This window comes from Epinephelus moara, chromosome 5 (genome assembly GCF_006386435.1).
Source record: "Epinephelus moara isolate mb chromosome 5, YSFRI_EMoa_1.0, whole genome shotgun sequence".
NCBI classification, from domain to species: domain Eukaryota; kingdom Metazoa; phylum Chordata; class Actinopteri; order Perciformes; family Serranidae; genus Epinephelus; species Epinephelus moara.
Window position 1 is genome coordinate 5,405,596 of NC_065510.1, and position 19,595 is coordinate 5,425,190.

General features: G+C 40.3%; 1 protein-coding gene across 1 annotated transcript in view; it reads right to left on the reverse strand.

Moving 5' to 3' along the window:
• Positions 1-19,595, reverse strand: part of LOC126389705 (complement C3-like) — a 36,913-nt gene that overhangs the window by 10,445 nt on the left and 6,873 nt on the right. The window contains exons 12-25 of the mRNA XM_050043503.1: positions 19,200-19,314; positions 15,799-15,914; positions 14,949-15,092; positions 13,749-13,964; positions 13,406-13,606; positions 11,608-11,763; positions 11,292-11,421; positions 8,992-9,060; positions 7,327-7,629; positions 5,497-5,806; positions 3,110-3,195; positions 2,817-2,956; positions 1,154-1,363; positions 852-912 (exon numbers count right to left, since the gene is read on the reverse strand). Coding sequence (XP_049899460.1) covers positions 852-912; positions 1,154-1,363; positions 2,817-2,956; positions 3,110-3,195; positions 5,497-5,806; positions 7,327-7,629; positions 8,992-9,060; positions 11,292-11,421; positions 11,608-11,763; positions 13,406-13,606; positions 13,749-13,964; positions 14,949-15,092; positions 15,799-15,914; positions 19,200-19,314 — 2,257 coding nt within the window. The remainder of the gene's footprint in view (positions 1-851; positions 913-1,153; positions 1,364-2,816; positions 2,957-3,109; positions 3,196-5,496; positions 5,807-7,326; positions 7,630-8,991; positions 9,061-11,291; positions 11,422-11,607; positions 11,764-13,405; positions 13,607-13,748; positions 13,965-14,948; positions 15,093-15,798; positions 15,915-19,199; positions 19,315-19,595) is intronic.

Genomic DNA, 19,595 nt, shown 5'->3' on the forward strand with positions numbered 1-19,595 from the left:
AAGGTTGGACGTGTTGTTGCTTCAGAGATGGTCTTCTGCACACCTTGGTTGGAACCAGTGCTTATGTGACTTCCTGTTGCCTTTCTATCATCTTGAACCAGTCTGGCCATTCTCCTCTGACCTCTGGCATCAACAAGGCATTTTGGCTCACTGGATATTTTCGCTTATTCAGACCATCCTCTGTAAACCCTAGAGATGGTTGTGGTGAAAATCCCAGTAGCACTAACAACCATGCCACGTTCAAAGTCACTTAAATCACCTTTCTTCATCATTCTGATGCTCGCTTTGAACTTAAGCAGGTCGTCTTGATCATGTCTACATGCCTAAATGCATTGAGCTGCTGCCACATGATTGGCTGGTTATCAATATGTGTTAATGAGCAGTTGAACAGGAGTACCTAATAAAGTGGCTGGTAAGGGTATATGGAATAAGTAGGCCTTCATGGTTTTAAAAACAAATAGATGTGATACTAGGCTATTTCCAAAATGAAATACATAATGGAATTGAATTTGGATGGTACACGTACAAGCTGCGAGTTCCCAACCCAGCCCGACTCACCCCTAGATGCAACTAAGTCCTACACACGAGACCTTTCAGTCAGACATCAAATTGGAATTGACTAGAAATTTCTAATTCAGGTCAAAATAGCTCCTAAACAGGAGTTTTGTGAGCTTTAGGTCTGTGAGAAGAGCACCACTTCAACTTGTTAATAATTTTTTTGCAAGAAAAATATGATTACAAAAAAAAGTATTGCCTCATTGTGAGTAGACAGGATGGGACAGAAACATGTGGTGTCAACATGTTGTTGACAGGAGGTAACAGGAAATCATGCACCACTGCAATCTTCTTACCTCCCTCAGCAGATGGGTTTAATACCACACTTGTGACTTCAGTCTTCTGCACTCCATCCAGCTGTTTGGGTAAATTTATCAAAGCAAATCTCTGTTATCTTTTAATTACCTTCTTAATACATGCACTCTGTATTCAACCCTAAATCCAGCATATCAGCTTCTTGTTTTAGCAGATGGCTCAGTTTTCAGAAGAACAAAGAAATTTCCAAAATCCTGACGGAGGAGACAAACTTTACTGGCTCTCATTAGCATCCTGCCCTTATTATACTGCCATGACATCTTCATCATCGAGCGTGACTCACCACCACCCGTAGTTCTTTCTTGATGCGGTCTCCTCCCATCATGTCTCTGGCCACCACCATCACGTCCAGAGGAAGTTTCCCCACCACAAGCGGTACGATGGTGTAAGGCACCGCGACAGAAGAGCCGGCTGGCAGCGTCACTTCCTGCGTGTGTCTGTCTTTGAAGGCAACACTGCATATGCCTTCTGTCTTCATCAGCACCACCCTCACCTGAAACAAGATTTATTTATTCAAGACCTTTTTAATTGAATTAACTTTGAATGGAAACAGAGTAAACCTTGCATGGTTTTTTTAGCCATGAATCCTACTAACTGAGTTTTTTCTCAGTTTGTGATCTTAATTGTTTGTTGTAAGGTGGTCATAAAACTCAGCCTGAGCTGCTTAAAGTCAGTCTTTTTCTCATCAGGATCTTCCGACAACATCAAACATGTTTAATAATCCATTCATAATTTCTGTGACTGCTTATCCTGATTGGGGTCGCGAAGGGGGCCTGGAGCCTATCCCAGCTGACACTGGGCGAGAGGCGGGGTACACCCTGGACAGGTCACCAGACTATCACAGGGCTGACACATAGAGACACACAACCATTCACACTCACATTCACACCTACGGACAATTTAGAGTCACCAGTTAACCTGCATGTCTTTGGACTGTGGGAGGAAGCTGGAGCACCCACAGAAAACCCACGCTGACACAGGAAGAACATGCAAACTCCACATTGAAGGGCTCCCCCACCATAGGGTTCAAACCAGGAACCCTCTTGCTGTGAGGCGACTAACCACTGCACCACTGTGCCACCCTGTTTAATAATATGGTAAGCATTTAGTCTTGGCTCGTGCAAATACTGAAGTTTAATGAAATGAACATTGTCAGCAACAAATAGTTGCGCTCTCTCCAGCACCAAACAGGAAGCAGCAAACCAGGTAGATGGTAAACATGGAGGGGACTCCAGAGACGCGCAAGAATGTAAACAAGTCTAGATTCTCTTGTACCGTGGAGAGGAAGGAGAAACTTAATTTGGCGTGTATCTGAGCGCTTATTCATATGAAAAATCCTAACAGTTTGCCTCTCATTCCCACAGTCTCCTTCCACTGAAATAGTCCAGCTAACCAACAGAGAGGCTGATAGCAAGTTGAGGCAACAAAATCCAAAATGTCACTTTGTATTTATAAACAGTTTATCTTTATGGATTATACTGATGCCAAATTGACAAGAATACTGTCGACATATGACGCCTTTTATCCTGTGTTTCTAGAGTATTGTTTCTGTGGACACGTAAGGAATTGTTAATATGTCATATTTCTCAAAGGGAGTTTGGTGTAATATTTTAAACTGGGAGCAGGATGGGAAAAAATCTCAAAAGTAATTCAGTTATAGTCTTGCAAATAGTGGCCCTGCAAGATCTTCAGTGTTCACAAGATCTTACAGTGTGTGACTAAACACTCACTTTGTCTTTAGATGTGAGAGGGTGTTAGACTGTAGTCTTTTGAAAGTCTTCTAGTGCATGGTAGGCCTAAGTGAAATGTTGAAAGGTATAGCATCCCTTTATGTTAGGTGCTTATTAACAAATGTTACTCCTATTGTAGAGAATGTATTCACTAGATTCCCCAGCTGAACAATAAGAAAGTGACTGTGCTGTGTATTTTTGAGGCGGTTTTCTTACATGCAGGTCGTCGTAGCCGTAGTTATGGACTACGGCTTTAATCTCGACCTGTTCGTTCCTCGCCACCGAGTATGGCAGCTTCAGGTCCACGAAGAAACGCTTCCATGCTCTGATGTTGTACGGCTCGGCAACACAGAAACCTACAGACGTTCAGAGGCACATTAGTGATGGGGCTGCTGCACATGTACGGATGTATTTGTAGGTAATACTAACAGAAGAGTTCTCTGTGGCAGGTGTCATAAAATGATGCAAAAACTGAGCGCCACAATGTGACTACAATCTCCTCCTCGTACCTGTATCAGGTGATGCACTGACGGCAAAAACTCCCCACTCTGTGATGCTGTCAGGTAAGGGACCGTCCACATTCTTAGATGCAAACCTGTTGATCAGATTCATATCAGCATTATCACCAGAAGGTCCAAAACCACAGCTCCATTTTTAAATAAATGTATCAAAAACTGTAAAGCATAGTTGTGTAAAGGTTCATTTACCGTATGAGAGCAAAGAAAGAAATAAGATTTAAAATGTTTTGAGGTAAAACTTTCCATTGTTGCATCATACTACAGATTCAGCAGCTAACTTGGTGAAAAACAATAACAGCAACTTTGCAATTTGGGTTGACTCAAGCATTTCACAATGCAGAGGACATATTGTAGACATACTGGAATCTGCATTAGTACAGAACATGGATGTCAGAGTCAGTGTTGTTGATTTTGAGCTGTTTATTTAGCTGTTATCAGTGACCAAACAAAACATGATGCAATGCAGGGAGAGCACAGTACTATGTGTTTGTCTTGCATGAAAAAACAGAGTGAGGCACTTTGGATCATCGCTGATCCACTTTTTCATCTGACAGCCGTGTAAGTCACATCAGTGGCTCGATTTGTTGTTTTGGGGAACCAGTTAGTTGCTGGTCCATTTCAGCATTTTCACATTTAAATTTACAGCCACAGGGAGGCGCTACTGTGCCATGTTTAAATATAAAGGACAGACAAGATAACTCAAAAACATTTAGGGGAGTGATGTATCTAATGCTGCCTTCAAATGGGATTCATTCGGTCATATTTTCAAAATATACAATGTGAGCACAATATGTCTGGTGCGCAAGTGGTTTAAAGGGACAGTTCACAGCAAATTAAAAATACATTTTTCCTGTTAGGTGTAGTGTTATTTAGCAACAGACCAGTTTCATGTATGAACTGTTTTCTCTCTACCAAACTACACCCACCAACTGTATCGAATTGTCATGACAGCGCAAGATGTAAACATTAATGGTGTCCTTCTCGACTGAGTTGTAGTGTTAGCTAGCTCATGGGTTTAAACTAGCAGCAGATGCATGCTTCCTTCTGTGCACTAGTACAGGTGTGAGTGCCATCTAGTTCCATTATACTGGAGAGAAGGCAGACATCTCTACAGCTGATATCTCCAACACTCTGCAACTCACACCTAAATTCAAGATTATATCAAGATTGATAAATAGCACTACAGGTCAGAGGAAAAATGTGTCTTTTGGATTTTGGGATGAACTGTCCTTTAAAGTTAAGTTTCAGTGATAATAATGCAATGCAGTAAACTGTGAGTTTCCATGTTTACTGCATTGCATTATTATCACAGGAACAAGGCAACAACAAGTAATCAGTTATAATAAATATCAGAGTTACCTTCATGGGCCTGGACATTTTTAGAAACATCAACATATGTCACAACTTGTGAACTAACAGAAAGTTTCCACAACACACAAACACATGGGTCAGTCAAAGAGACACACAATCCTTACAATTGCAACACTTGTTTAGAGGTGTCTTAGTCAGTTACAAAACAGTACAAAGGTAATACATTTTGTTCTTATTGCGTAACTTAATCTCTGTGTCATCTTTTAGGGATGACTTGTTTTCTGCCCTGTTCCCGTTGAGATCAATCATAGACTCAAACAAACTGAGTCACATTCTCTCAGACTACACTGACTGCAGTTAGGTAAAACTGCTGAACTTCAATTCAGATCTTCTCACTGACACCCATACATTTAAAATTAGTTTTATTTTTAGCAAAGCCAATGGATCGTGAAACTACACTAAAATGACAATTCGAGAAAGTCATAAGAATATCGGAGTTATAAACAGACTACACTGAATGCAGTTAAGTAAAATTGCTAAACTTCAATTCAACTCGTTTCATTACTTGAAGAGGACTGATCCTATAACTGAGAAAAAGACAACAACATGTTATAGAATGTTATCAGGTTTACCTATTAAGTGCACCAGTGATTGAGCTGAATTAAAAGAAGATCCCATTTCAAGAACCTTTACCCTAAATATCTAAAGTTTCACAGCTTATATCAAGTCTAGTTTTTATTAGTTTGAAGTCCCAACTCCCTGCCAGGTTATCAAACTTTCTGTTGCTGCCATTACATAGGTTAGACCTGGCACTTTCACCAGTCACCACCTAGCTGTGCCACTTGGTGCTGGGGGGTTTGTGCTGGCCGAATTTGATACACTACAGCCACCTACCGATCAGGAAATAAAGGGCAAGATGAGGCTGTATTGTCAAAATCTGCTGGTTTTCCAGATTTCTGCCTCCCTCAGCTTAGTAAAACACTCTAATATAAATCATCATCAGATGATGTTAAATAAATGAGAATATCCTGCCTCTGATGTAACTGCTACACTGATCGTTCACTCACCCATCTTTGTCTGTCTCACTGGGCAGGTTAACATCCGTCCACAGCCAGGACTCAAAGAACTTGAACCTCAGGTACACATCACTTTCATCCAGATACTCCTCTTCCTCCTCCCACATTCCATCTTCAGCCCCTAAAAGTGGCCTATCTTCTTCTGGCTCTGCTTTGTTTGCAGTTGTATAGAAAATGTCCGGTCCAGGTGGTCCAGGCATTCCAGGCATTCCAGGCATTCCAGGTAATCCAGGTAATCCAGGCGACCCAGGCCGCCCAGGTGGTCCAGGCATTCCAGGTAATCCACGTTCACGTCCCCAGTCTACGTAAACACATTAATATATGATTAGCAGATCTTGAGTTCTCATTGTGTTTGTTTAATGTATGAATCTTGAAGCAGTTAATACGTCCACACTCGCACACAACAACACCCCCCACCACCCCAGGATTTGTCTCTAAACGCAATGAGAGCCAAGTGAGTAACTGCTTATGCTGCTGGAGGGCCAGCGTTCACTGTCATGTCTTTATCCAAGGAAGGAAAATCAAAAGGTGCGTGAGAGAGACATGAACCCCTTTTACAAGGAGGGAATTTCACGTCATTATGCCGCCTCACTGTTCTGTATAAAAGGCACAATCATGGAATGAAGGAACGGAGTTGTCTAGCCTTTAAGCTGGCATCAGAGGTAGTAACAGCGCCGTTAAAATGTCTGTTAAAGAGGTACAAACAACAGGACAGGATCACGGGCAGCACAGGTGTGACGTTTTGATGGTGTGTTATGTCTGCGACCCCCTGTGGGAGATTTAAAACGTAGCTGGTAGCTGGTAGCAGGTAGCAGCTAGCAGCTAACTCAAAGACGAAAAACAGATGCCAAAAAAGTCCACAAATTGGGAAAACAATGAGTTCTGGGAGCTCCTTACCCTTCGAGCAGAGGACAAGAGCCACCATGAAACTGTGATGGTAAACAATTGTTACTGTCACGTTAGCCATTGTTATTGTTTATAAAGCGCTGTAGATGCGTATGTTGTATGTCACACTGGAGGCCGACGCGGCTGTGTTACACGTCACTCCCGTTATGCCTTTTTTGCTTCCACGATGCCAGCATGCTGCTGTTGTTTGTTCTGTGTTAAAATGCAGAAGCGGCGTAAAGAAGGGATTTTGAGGCTTTTAGTAAAAAGGACTATAGATCAAGAGAGGAAGAGCAGGGGGCCCAAGGAGACTGCTTATGCATGGAGTCCAGAATTTGGTGCTACGCCCCTGGTTACTGCCACCTGTAGCTCAGCAGAACATCGTGAAACCAGTGGTAGGAGTGTGAATAGTGTCACCTGCACATGCATGCACTCCCTCATGTATTCAAAATAAATCAGCTTCATAGCACTATTAGAGGTCAAAACTCTACAGAGTACCTTCAATAAGTGAGGTGGACAGAATGATTCAGAGCTGTAGCCATGCTAGAAGCTCTAGAGGTGGCAATATCAGTTATCAGCAGGTTGACCTTTGAAGTACTACTGGACTGATTGCCATGATATTTAGTTCAGATGTTCATGTCTGAAATGATTATCCCCTCACTTTACATTATTTTACATTATCATTAGATTAAATGTTTAAACTGTCTAGTGCTTTGGTTTATGGCAAAATATCTGCAAAAGTCATGACATTCCCATCAGCCTCAGCTGCACTTTGTGTGTAGTGATTATTAGCTAATGTTAGCATGCTAACGCATTCACCCAACACTACAAGCGTGATAAACTGTAGATCACTAAATGTCAAAGCAACATGTGTTCAATATCCTGCTTACTAATAATCATACAGAAAGTAAAAGATAAGGTTGAGGCAATAATTACTAAATTTTTCCCGGGATAGATGCAATTTTCCTCGTGCAGCCACATCCACAAAACCAGGACGGGAGGGGAGTATCATTGGAGCGGAAGTGGTGGGGGCAACTGTGGTGATGGGTGGTGGGGTGGTGGGGATCTCAGTGTTAAACTCTTGGTTCCTGTAGGTGGCACAGCAGTAGCGGAAGGCCCGGATGCACTCCCAGCCCTCTGTGATGTAGAGGGAGCGTCGCGTGCAGGAGTACGGCATGGGAATCTCCCTGAGGCCGTCCTTACAGCAGCGACGCTGCAGCTTCTCCTTGTAATGACTCTCTGGAGGCAGACGAGAGAAGAACCAGAGTCATCAGTACCAGTAACATCAAAATCTTTAATTTCAACAATTAATGAAGTGACAGTAGGTAATGGGAACTGTGTCGCTGGTAGTGTATAATCCACAGAGAATTATGACAACTAATGACTAGCTTGTGAAGAAAGTGGAAAATTCAGCAGCTAAAGAGCCAGATATTTTCCTCAGGAGTTGGTGGAGACCAAAACAGGAGCTCAAAGGAGAGTGAATATTGAACTTGTAGTCATCAGGTAATCAGAGACACGACTCCAATGGTGATGTAATGTTGTTTTGCAGGAGGCGATATGGCCAAAATGTTGTATCACTGTTTCTGTAATTTTATATCATGGTAACGGTACATATCACCATACTGAAATTGCTGATCTTAAAAATGAGTTAAGAAATTGTTTAAAATAATCATACTGTACTTCATCACATTTGATTATTTTCATGTATTTGTAACTTCCATACAAATACATGTCAGATGACGGGGACGGTGAAGAACGCGTCGACTTATGAGAGAATCACCGTCCGACTAGCCGCGGCTTCCCTCCCACGTCACTGGTTACGTCACACGCTGAGCTACACATTTTGTTACTTGCTCACGCCCCCCATTGCCCCGAAAAAGGCACATTCTGTATGAACAAAAGTAGGCAGGTGGCATTTTGTTGCACTCCCTGATTTTGTTTTTATACTGTCAATGCTGAAAAAAGACTGATTGGGTTTTCCTGCAAATTTGCACAATTCCTAAAAAGGGCTAAAGACTCACACCACAGCTACTTAGGGTTTAGCCTTCTGCTAACTTTAACGGGGGATAAAAAGACTTTATCCTGCAGCTCTTCTAGACTTTCCAAATGTTATCAGACTGAATGGATCAAATCCTGATAGTGAAATGGATCATTACGTGGGGGTTGTGAAGCTAAAAAAAATGTATCCACTGATTTACAGACTCTCTTTCACAATGTAAGTCTATGGGGAAAAGTCTTTTGGGCTCAACGGCATCACCTGAAGTTCAAATCCCACAGTTTAGCCACTATAAAAATTGGTTTCAAAGCCTGGCACACTTTTTGGGGCCAGGTTGCAATCTGCGATGCTCACTGCTAGATGCCACCAAACCCCCCTAATTTGTCAAATCTCTACCGGTGGACACATTTCTGCCATTACACAAAGTATAGCTACCATCATATACCCGAACCTAATGTGGCTTTTTGTCTGTTGTGTGAAATAAGGCAACTTTTTGCAAACACATTTGCAATCACAACTTCATAATTTTACCATGTTAGCTTGTTGTGTGTTTTTTTTCCCCCCTGAGAGGTCTAACAATGCAGTATGTTTTCTCTATTACTCACCCAGCTGGGCTTTACGCTGCAACAGCTCAGCAGAACGCCTCCTTCTGACACTGCCTGGACACTGCAGGGCTGATGAAAGGAGAGAAGGGAAATATATTTAAACCATAATGTACAATGAGTGATCATTTTGTGTACCTGCGTGTCTCTATCATGTAATGTTTTATAAATTAATCTGACCAGTTACTAAAACATAAAATCAGTGTTGCAATTTGGAGAGAAATCAAGGACGTAATGATACGATGCAGTTTCAGTAATAATTTATTCACAACAGGATGGTTCAACATTACACTGCATGTATATGCGGAGTAAGTAAGTATTTGGGGTTTTAGGAGAGTTTTATAATTCCATAAAAGTTTAAAAACGTTTCACTGTCTCATCCCTTTGTATGCATACAGACACAGGGTAACTTCTATCCCAAACAAGCCATCAATCCAAAAGTATTTGCATTATATCAGCCTTCAATATGAGATGCTACTTGTCACAGTATTGCACCTACAGCAGCTCCAGTATTTCTTCACTTTGAGCAAACACACGGTGCAAACATGGCCTTCATCTGCTACCAAGGGAAAGTTGGACTCAAACACCAGACACAGCTACTTTTCACAGCAGCTACTAATTCTATAATTCAGTTTGGGGTATTGTTTTCTTTATTGATATTTAAAAAAACTGCATATACAGTATAATTTGTCTAAAGCATGAAGATCTCTGTGTGCTTTGCTGAGATCTGGTATTTTACCTTTTACTGTGAAACTGGACAGTATGGTAAACTAGAAGAAGAAGACTGTCCTTTTCACTGCGATCTGCACAGTGCTTTGGTTAGTAAGATAAACACAGATAACAATTTCATAAATATGGAGGATGCACAAAGACTTAAGGCATGAAAGGAGAGGGAAAAAGCTTTTTATCAAGATAATCTGTAGATATTTAGCATTTTCTCATGTGAATAGCTCATTTTGGATATTTGTTTTGTTTTTCTTTTATGTTCATTTTCTTTTCTTTTCCCACATGCTTAGTACATGCAAGACCTGAGGATGTTTGCAAAATGGTTTCTTGTAATCCCATGTGGGATGGGCAAAATGATTTAGCATGACACAAAAAATAAATAAATAAAATAATGAATGAATGAACAAATGACACATTTACATATATAAAAGTTCTTTTGTCTTGACACCTCACTAACGATAGATGAGAAATCAAAAACATACTTCCTTCAGGAGTGGTTTTTTTCAACATTTATACTGATTTTCTTATTTATGGAAAAAAAGGTCACAAATATCAGTCTGCAATAATCTCTGTGAACAGATATCTGCACATGAATGTAGAATCTGTAGGCCAGTGGTTCTCTAATGGTGTGGGGTTTTGTAATAACTACACATAACTATGGCAATATTCAACTGGGCCTATACAAAAAGTTATGAATGAATTTTTTATTGACTGTATCAGTATGTTGTGTACATCCATTTCCTAATAAAGAGGTAACTCTAGCTAAAAAAAAAATATATATAATATTTATATTGTCATGTTGTAATAAGAGTGATAGGACACGTTGTACAAGCTACTCTGCACAGATACACATGCAGGTGTGCCTTGAAATTTTGGCTTGCCCTTTGGTGTGCCTCGGGGAAAACAGTTTGAAAACCACTGCTGTAGGCAACAGAACAAGATTTTGGCACTGGAAGTGTCTGGTTTGCATTTGTAGCGCGAGAAGTATCAACTTATCATGTTTGAGTGGGCTTTGGTTGCATGCGGGTAAACAGTCCATGTCAAGAGCAAAATAAGCAGAATCCAATCAGCTATCGTCAAACAATTTGTTTTTTATTAGCTTTCTTTTAAGCTTAATTTAAAATTCATCTCCATTCATATGCAGATCTGTTTATAGAGTGTCATAACTCTGTGTGTTAAGCGTCTCAAGTTGCTATTTTGACTGTAAACAATGATCGGCACACAGAAGAGGAAGTCTTGGCACTTGGAAGTATGGTTCACCCATTTAACCTGTTCATTACCTGCCTGTATTTTTTTATAGCTAATAATAAAATTAAGCGATATAAATTATTTAAAGACCAAAACAAAATGAGGAGAACAAGGTGATTTGTTCAAATCACAGCACTTGAAGTAATCTTTTGAACTAGTCTGTGTTTTGCTAAACACCTTAAGGTGAGAAGCTACAAGCTGCAACATGCAAAGTCATGTCAAAATCTTACATTTGAGAATCTCTTTTTCTTTTTTGGTCTTTTTCAAAATAGTGTAGCTATACTTCCCCACATGAGCTGAGCAGGCAGCTACTCCATGCTCGTAGGTACCTTGTCTGGTTTGGGTTTTGATCCCGGTGCTGGAGGCGAAGAGCAGTCCTGCGTCTGAAAACACCGTCGTGGCATCTCTGCCTCCCCCTCGTGTGCAGCCGATGTCTCCGTGCTCCACAGTGCTCCAAACCTGAGGAGGGAACATGAGGTTTTTAAGTTTCTGTACAGCAAAAACACTGATGATGCTTGTCAAATATAATAATTTTGTAATTGTTATGTGATAACCTGTGAAAAGAATTATGTTTCATTTGTAAAATAAATTTAATAAATCTAAATGTTTCCATTTGGGGTATTTTCTGTGTTTAGACACACATACCTTCCTCTGTGTAAGTCTGTCCCTGTTCAGCAGAAACACAGCGTTGTCCACAGCCACCAGGCTGACCTTTGCCCCCGGATCACCCTTGACCTCGAAACTAAAGCTCTTCCCAGGTGTGTAGTCTCGATGTTTGCCATCCACCGGCCCGACTGTCAGCTGTAAGACAGCATGAAATAAAATGCGTTGACACAAAGATGGACAAAAGGCTGAGGAACAGAGCAGATACTAACACTAAACTGGCATCATTCTATATTATATTCTTTATGTTGGGGTTAGGACTGCAACTAACCATTATTTTCATTGTCGACTGTTAAGTCCATTGTCGATTATTTCATCGGTTAATCTATTTGTTGTTTGGTCTGCTAAATGTCAGAAAATAGTGAAAAATGTTGATCAGTGTTCCCTAAAGCCTAAGATGAGATCCTTAAATGTCTTGTTATTTAGTTTTACTGTCATAGATGAGTACAGAAACCAGAAAGTATTCACATTTAAAAAGCTTTTTTTTTAAACAAGTCAAACCCATTAATTGATTATCAAATTAGTTGGTGATTAATTACATACTTGGCAACTAAACAATTAATCGTTGTGGCTTTACTGTGGATTAATCCATATTTAGTGCTTAATATAAACTACAGTGTGTGTGTGTGTGTGTGTGTGTGTGTGTGTGTGTGTGTTCGTGCCACATTGAGGCTCATTGATGTGTTGTTTGTTTGTTTGTTTGTTTTTTTATTTCCAAGTGTCATACACCAAAGGTGCCCAGCCCTCATGGGCTTACAAGACACTTAAATCGACACGAAGGAGCCGAACAACATAACCAAAAGGAAAGCACAGGAAATGATGCTTTCATATATGCATCCACCCACCTACACACATATACATATATATACACACATACATACATATATATACCCATGGACATTTCTCAACTACATACATATTAATGTTAGGTGGTAATAGTGTTTCACACATATAGTGCACTCCTACGCTGCTCGTATGCATTTTGGATGAACTTAGCTAATAGGAATACCTTTTCTGAAAATAAATAGTGGAGTCTGCCTTCATCAGACATTGAAAACAAATCCGGTCCATCTTCAGATAATGTTAATGGTTTAGCAGCTATGGAGCGCAATGGCACAGAGGACGGATTGTTGTTAACAATCAAATCATCGTTGTTTTTTACTTTTTTGTGGGATTTGTTGAACCTAAGAAAAAACAAAAAACATTGCCAGCTTTATTGTTAAAGCTCAAACCACTTGCCAGAAAAAAAAGATGGCAAACCGAGGATACATTACATTTGCACGTTATTATGTAGAGGACACGTTGAAATTCTACGTTTCAACAACACTAAAGTTAATATGTGGTTAGGTTTGGGCACAAAAACTACTTGGTTTTGGTTAGGAAAAGATCATGATTTGGCTTAAAAATCCCCGATGGAAAAACAGACACGAGCTGTGACAAAACACCCACAATTGGTGCATAAAAAGCTGATGGAAACACAGCGATGACTCACTAAGAAACAACCAGTTTCGTTGTTTGTTGGTCTCAAACAGTGGTCTGCACCATCTCCTCCACCTCCCTTTGACAAAGTCAGCTCCTATTCACTTTTCAAACACTGATATGACACATTTGTTTCTGGCGACTGGGCCGTTATGTTTTAAACCTTGCATTGTAGACAGAATCAAAGTCCGTGTGTCACATTATTTGCTTTTTGCATGTTGACAGATGCTGATTTTTTTCAGCTATGCAACAAACTCTGTTAACGACTCTAGTGACCTCTGAGACTGAGCTGATCACTCACCCCTCCAACACAGGAATCTGCCACATCCACCCAGATAGAGTCCGACACCACCTCCTCGCGCCCTGCCCAGGGAATACTGTAGAACGCCACAAAACGGAACGACGGCATCATCTCCGGGGTGACCGTCAGTCCGATGCTGGTGACCAGCTGACCCGTCACATCCACACGCTCAGCAGAAATGATTTTACCTTTATTCAGCACCTGAGAGAGTTTTGAGGAGAAAGCCATGACTAATACATGTTTCTTGTTTATGTCTGTGTTTTATTTGATATTGTTGCTTCTTCTATTTTCCACTTTCTGACTTCCAAGTATTTGGAAAAGTACTGCAGTGCTCTTGTCTCACCAGGTGGGTGATGTGTGTAATGAATGATCTGTGCGTCGCGTCTTCAACATTGATGCTGAGTTTCAGGGACAGTCTGTCTCCTAAAGACGCCGTGTTGGTCCCTGTGGAGATGTACAGGTAGTTTTGGTGGCGCTGGTTAAAGGCAACGTACGGATGAACAACAATCTGTTGTTTGGCCTGCTGCTCTGGTCTCAGGTCAGTCTGCACAGTTTCAGCCTGGGAAAACGACAAAATAAAAAACACATTACGGTTTTTGTCTTTAAAATCCCAAAGGTAGACAAAAAAATCAAGAAAATAAATCTCAGTTAGAAGGATTTTTATAAGGCTCCAAATCTCAAAATAGCCATTATTTATGTATCTGGCTTAAGACAGGGGTGTCCATAGTAACCAATGACAAAATAATGTCCTCTGAAGATGTTAAAACCACCTTCACATTCACTATATTCTTTTAGATCTAACCTACATACAAAAGACCCACAAATGCACGTCATGCAGCAAACTTGGGCTACAATTTAAGATTATCTTCATCATTGATTAATCCGCCAATTAATTTGTAGTAAAAATATTATAAAATAGTGAAAAATGCCAATCAAAATTCTTGGAGGCTCAGCATGATGTCTTCAAGTAGCTTGTTTTGTCCAGAAAAACAGTTCAAGTGAATTTACTGACACATGCAGCAAAGAAAAACAGCAGAAATCATCTTGAGACACTGGAACCTGCAAATTTTGGGCAATTCATGCTTGAAAAAAGTCACTAACAGTTTAATCAAAAAGAGTTGATTCTAACTAACTTTCAGGAGATAAACTAACTGAACTGCATCTACAAATCCTTTTAGCTCTACAGCAAAGCACTGTTCAATAAGTCATACTGGAATATTAAATTCAATCCAAAAGTTTTCAAGGATACCAAATATGTCACTTTAAATTTGGGAAAATGTCTCTAAAGTGACTCACATAAAAACTAGATTGTTTTTATTTGGTGTGATAGTGCAGCCATGAATATCATCACATCATGGGTTAGGATATTTAACTCAATATAAACATCATAAGGATTCCATGTGTTGTTACAAGAAGCATATAAAAATATATTTTTGAATGCTATGTGTTTTTTCTAAGGACAGAATTTGAGGGAACATTTTTAAATATATAATTCACAGCTGACCAAAATCAAAACCAACAATAAAAAACGGCAGTGACTAACAGTGATGGTTTGTGGCCGTTGAGCACCGGGCATGTTGACGGTGACTCTGGCGGTGCCCATGAAGACGACCAGGGGCTCATCCAGCAGCGTCACTTTGACCAAGACGTTACGGGCCGGGGAACCGTCATGGTGGCTCACCTGGATCTGGACAGGTTGGGAAAAATTTCACTCTGTGAGTTTATATACTTTGCTGTTTTTATTCACAGTGATTGAACTGAAGGAAACACGAACACAAGACAAGATCCTGCAATACTGCTGCGACAAAGAATTACATTACTGCACTTTTGCTTTTTTGCACAGCAGCAACAATGCCTGAATTCAGATAAGCATGCCAGCCTTCCAGAAGAAAAAACCATGACATGTAACACGACAGTGTCAGCGCCTATTGTGACATGTACGTTAGGCAGTGCTTTCTAAACAATAACAATGGCATAACAAGAACAAGAACAATGATTTTTCAGTCCTGTTATACAGCAGATTATCTTGTCCTCTGCTCAGAAGGTAAAGAGCTCCAGGACCTCACTGTCTCTCCAATTTACCTACACTTTCAGTTGCTGTTTTTCTTTGAGTTAGCTGCTAACTGCTTCTAGCTGCTTTCTAAATCTGCCGGTAACGAGTTGCACACATAACAAGTCATCAAAGCCTGCTTAAAGGTGAGACAACTCAGTCCCCCCATTCCATGATTGTACCTTTTACACATAACAACAAGGCGGAATAATGGTGCAACATTCCCACCTTAACAGGCTGTGCAAAAGGGTCTAAAGATCCAGCTTGTGGTGTTTAGCACTACCGGACAAAAAAATAAATCAGTTTTAATAGATAGATTGTAAATGCAAAGGATGGTCCTTACTGTAAAGTCGAAGGGCAGGCCCGGCTTGAAGTACTTTGGCATGTCTCTGAAGGATACAACATACGGAGACTCCACAATTTTGATTCCAGACTTCTCTGATTCAACCAGATCACTGCCTGTACAGGAGAAACAGCAGGGTCAAACAGCACCAATAACCATGAACCAGTTTAGACTCAAGGGTTCCCTGTGATATTTTAACTCTTTCATACCATGTCACTCTATGAACATTTTGATGGGTTTTCTTAGAGTTCCTGAAGGACAGTTTGCAGATTACTTTTATTTTGTAGGGTAAAATTCAGGGTTGAGCTCAGTACTTGGATGATGTAAGTGTTCCAGTATGGACAATGTACTGTAGCCTATGTTTTACGGGCATGAGCATCATTCAAGTAAAATGTGTCAATATTTGTACTTGGAGACAGATTTCGTCCATATTTGTGCACATTTTCTAAAGCTTGCAGATACGCACGAAACGGAGCAGTACCATCAGAGATCATAGAGCCAGTGTATCATAATTCAACCAAGATGCCACCGTAGGAGACTATGAAGAAATTTAACTAATGGCGGAATGGAATGAATCAGTAATATACAATAATATATCATAATATATAGTAAAAATAGTGAAAAGAATTCTCCATTAATTCCAACCTGTGGCCCTTTGCTGCTTGTCATTACCTCTCTCTGACCCCCTTTCACTCTAAAAGCTGTCCTATCCACTAAAGGTGAAAATGTCCCAAAATACTCTTTTCTTTTTTTAAGTTACAGTATTCCGACCTTCTCAACCATCGCCTCGTTTTGTGTGTGACTCTGCCCTCTAGTGCCATCTATTGGCTTTATCTATGCATTCATAAGGGGCGCATGGAAGTACGAGGGCAATGACGTTTACAAAGTTTAAAACGGACATGTCTGTTTTTGTACTTAAAGGAAATATAAATGAGTCTTTACCCTTGTGATCATAGTTATTTGAAGCTCAGTCCTCAAGTTGTTCTGTAAATAGATTTTAAATTTATGATAAATATAGCAACTTCTGATCAAACAATAACAGTTTGGTCATGGCTAGCTAGCAACCCTGGATTTGAGAAGCTCTCGCAAGTCGTATCAGAATATTATTGTCTTGGGGGTTAAGCGTACGGTCACACTTGATCACCTGACCATCTCCTGCCGATGCAATATTCTTGCTGAATGTGGGCAGTGACAGGTTTGACGCACACAGAAAGCTAGCTCGCAAATAGATTCAGCAAAATGTGATATTATTGGTACATTTCCCATGTTCATGCATTCTTTGCCTGTCTTCCAACTCACTGCCAGCCAGGAAGCATCTCTCATGTGGGGCAGTTTGCATTTTTCATGGCCAGTATCACACAATATTGTAGGCACAAAACAATCAGTGTCTCCTCCACACATACTCCGTCGCTCTCGGTTGAGGCTTTGACTTCACTGGTCAAAGTTCACCAAGTTGAACTCCACACAATAGGAAGATTTGAACTTGCTTTGCCAATGAAAGTGACTGTTTTAATCGCTCCATTGCTTGCACTAAATGGAAGTAAATGGGAGGTGAATATTTGCCTGTATTCATTATGGTCATGTGTGACCGTGTCCTTATGGTGTGACGTGCTGTGGTCAAGGTCTGCTTAGGTTTAGACACAAAAAGCACTTGGTTAGGGCTCGGTAAAGATCGTGGTTTGGCTTAAAATGACCACTTGAAACATGGAACATGAAATCTTGCAGGACTTTGCGTAAATCTTGGGTTACCATCAGAACATAACCAATCAATTTTAGACTTAACATAACAACATCCAGTTAGATCCCACCAACTTCCAGTTTAATCTTCACCCATACTGAGTATACAGATACCAGGGTTCCTACACATTTGGAATTTCAAAATTCCATACTTTTCCATACCCTAATTTGCAGACTTATCTGCGTTTTTTTTTTTTTCCCATTTAATTGTTCTTAATAGGCGATTGTAGCCAACTACCATAATGGAATGCAAATAAAAACTCAGATAAGTTCAATGTCTGGGCTGAGGCAAAAAGGTTGGGACTCTGGGTGCAAGCGATGCAGTAACGAGACATTGGTGTTTTTTCCTTTCATGTGGCTCAGAATCGCCTTCTCCCCCATGTTGGCGATGTCAAACGATTTCACACAAAGCTTGCATCTAGCTCTGTGTGTGAATTGGGAATCCTTGGCCAACCAGTATTTATATACGGTATTGTCAAGCCATCCATCCAAAAACTTGCATCTACCCATTGTGAACCACGTGAAACTCGTCTTCTTGTCGAAGGTGCAGTGTTGGAGTGAAACTTGATACCTGGGGGGCTGGAGGAGGGTCATGGGGCAGCGGACTGGACATACCACTTGTCAATCAGGTAAAAGGGGCGGTATGTTTTCTGAGACGTTTGCTCTCACACAAACTGTGCTTGGCCCGGCATAAAACACGATCCGGATTGATTAAATTATTTTTGGAAATACCTAATTTTCTATTTTAGAAAACAGTATTTTAGAACAGTGGTAATAGTCTGGAAACATAAATATTTTTCCATACTCTATTTTTCATTTTCCATACTTTTTAATACCTGGAAATTGTTCAAATTTATTTCCATACTTTTCCATACTTTGCATACTTGCGTAGGAACCCTGAGATACATATCATTTAGTTGGTGGAACAGATACAGATTAAAGTGTACTCACTCATCACTAGTAAAAAAAAAATATATATATATATATTTTCAATGCAGTGCATGTTGTTTGTACTCGTGATCGAACCTGCACACAGTAAATGATCAGCACTTTTAACTTTCCAAAATCTGTGTGCCCTACATTCTCAAAAAGCTAGGCCACAGGGGAGGGTCAAAGGTTTTTGATTACTTTAGTTTGTCCAGGGGGTTAAAGGTCATGTTGATACACAATCGAACCCCAGGCTAAATTTCAAAAGCAGAGTTGTTTGGATGACACCATCGATCTGTCCTGTACAGGGTGCAAATAAACAGTGGTCTGATTAAAACATTTTGAAGAGTTTGGTCTTACTAGGCTATGGCGCAAGCAAATTAAGAAGATATGATTATATGCAGCGACACTACACAGCCTAGCTTGTTTGTGATCCTGTGACAGTCTCCTACTGTTTGTCCTGTGTGCACAAGAAAGATAACCGTATTCTTTAAAAGAATATCGCCCAGGTTTAATGACGTTTGTGCTGGATGTGTACACTTTTTGTGAATGACTGGTTTTACCAATTGATTTTCTGACGGAGCCAAAATCAGTGTGTTGTGTAAGAGCACTTTTTGCATGTTGACAAGCACGTCCAGCTATGCAACAAACTCTGTAAGCTTCTTGAAAGAAAAATAATTTGTCAGAGTTGACTTTCCTTTTTATTTCCTGTACATCCACTGACATGAAGTGCTTACCTGACTTGGTGAGCACAGAGGCCTTCACATACACAGAGTTGCCCACCAGAGATCTGATGTTGGGGTAAGCTCTCTTGATCTCGTCCATGCTTAGTGTGACGACTCCTCCATCGAGCTGCAGGAGAACACACAGATAAAGGGTATTTTTCCACTGTTGTAACTGATCTAAAGAATAAATACTGGCTAAAAAAACTTTAATCAATCAATTATTTATTCGTCACGAGGAATTATACAGGGTACAACTCCAGTGACATGTGATCCCATCAGCTTCTTTAACTTGTGCACTGTAATTTAGTCCTTTTTTGTTTTTTTTAAAAAGTCTTTTTACATTGTTGGCTGCTGCTGTATAACTGTCCACACATCCTTAACAACTCAACAAGACTGTATGGTTGCTTC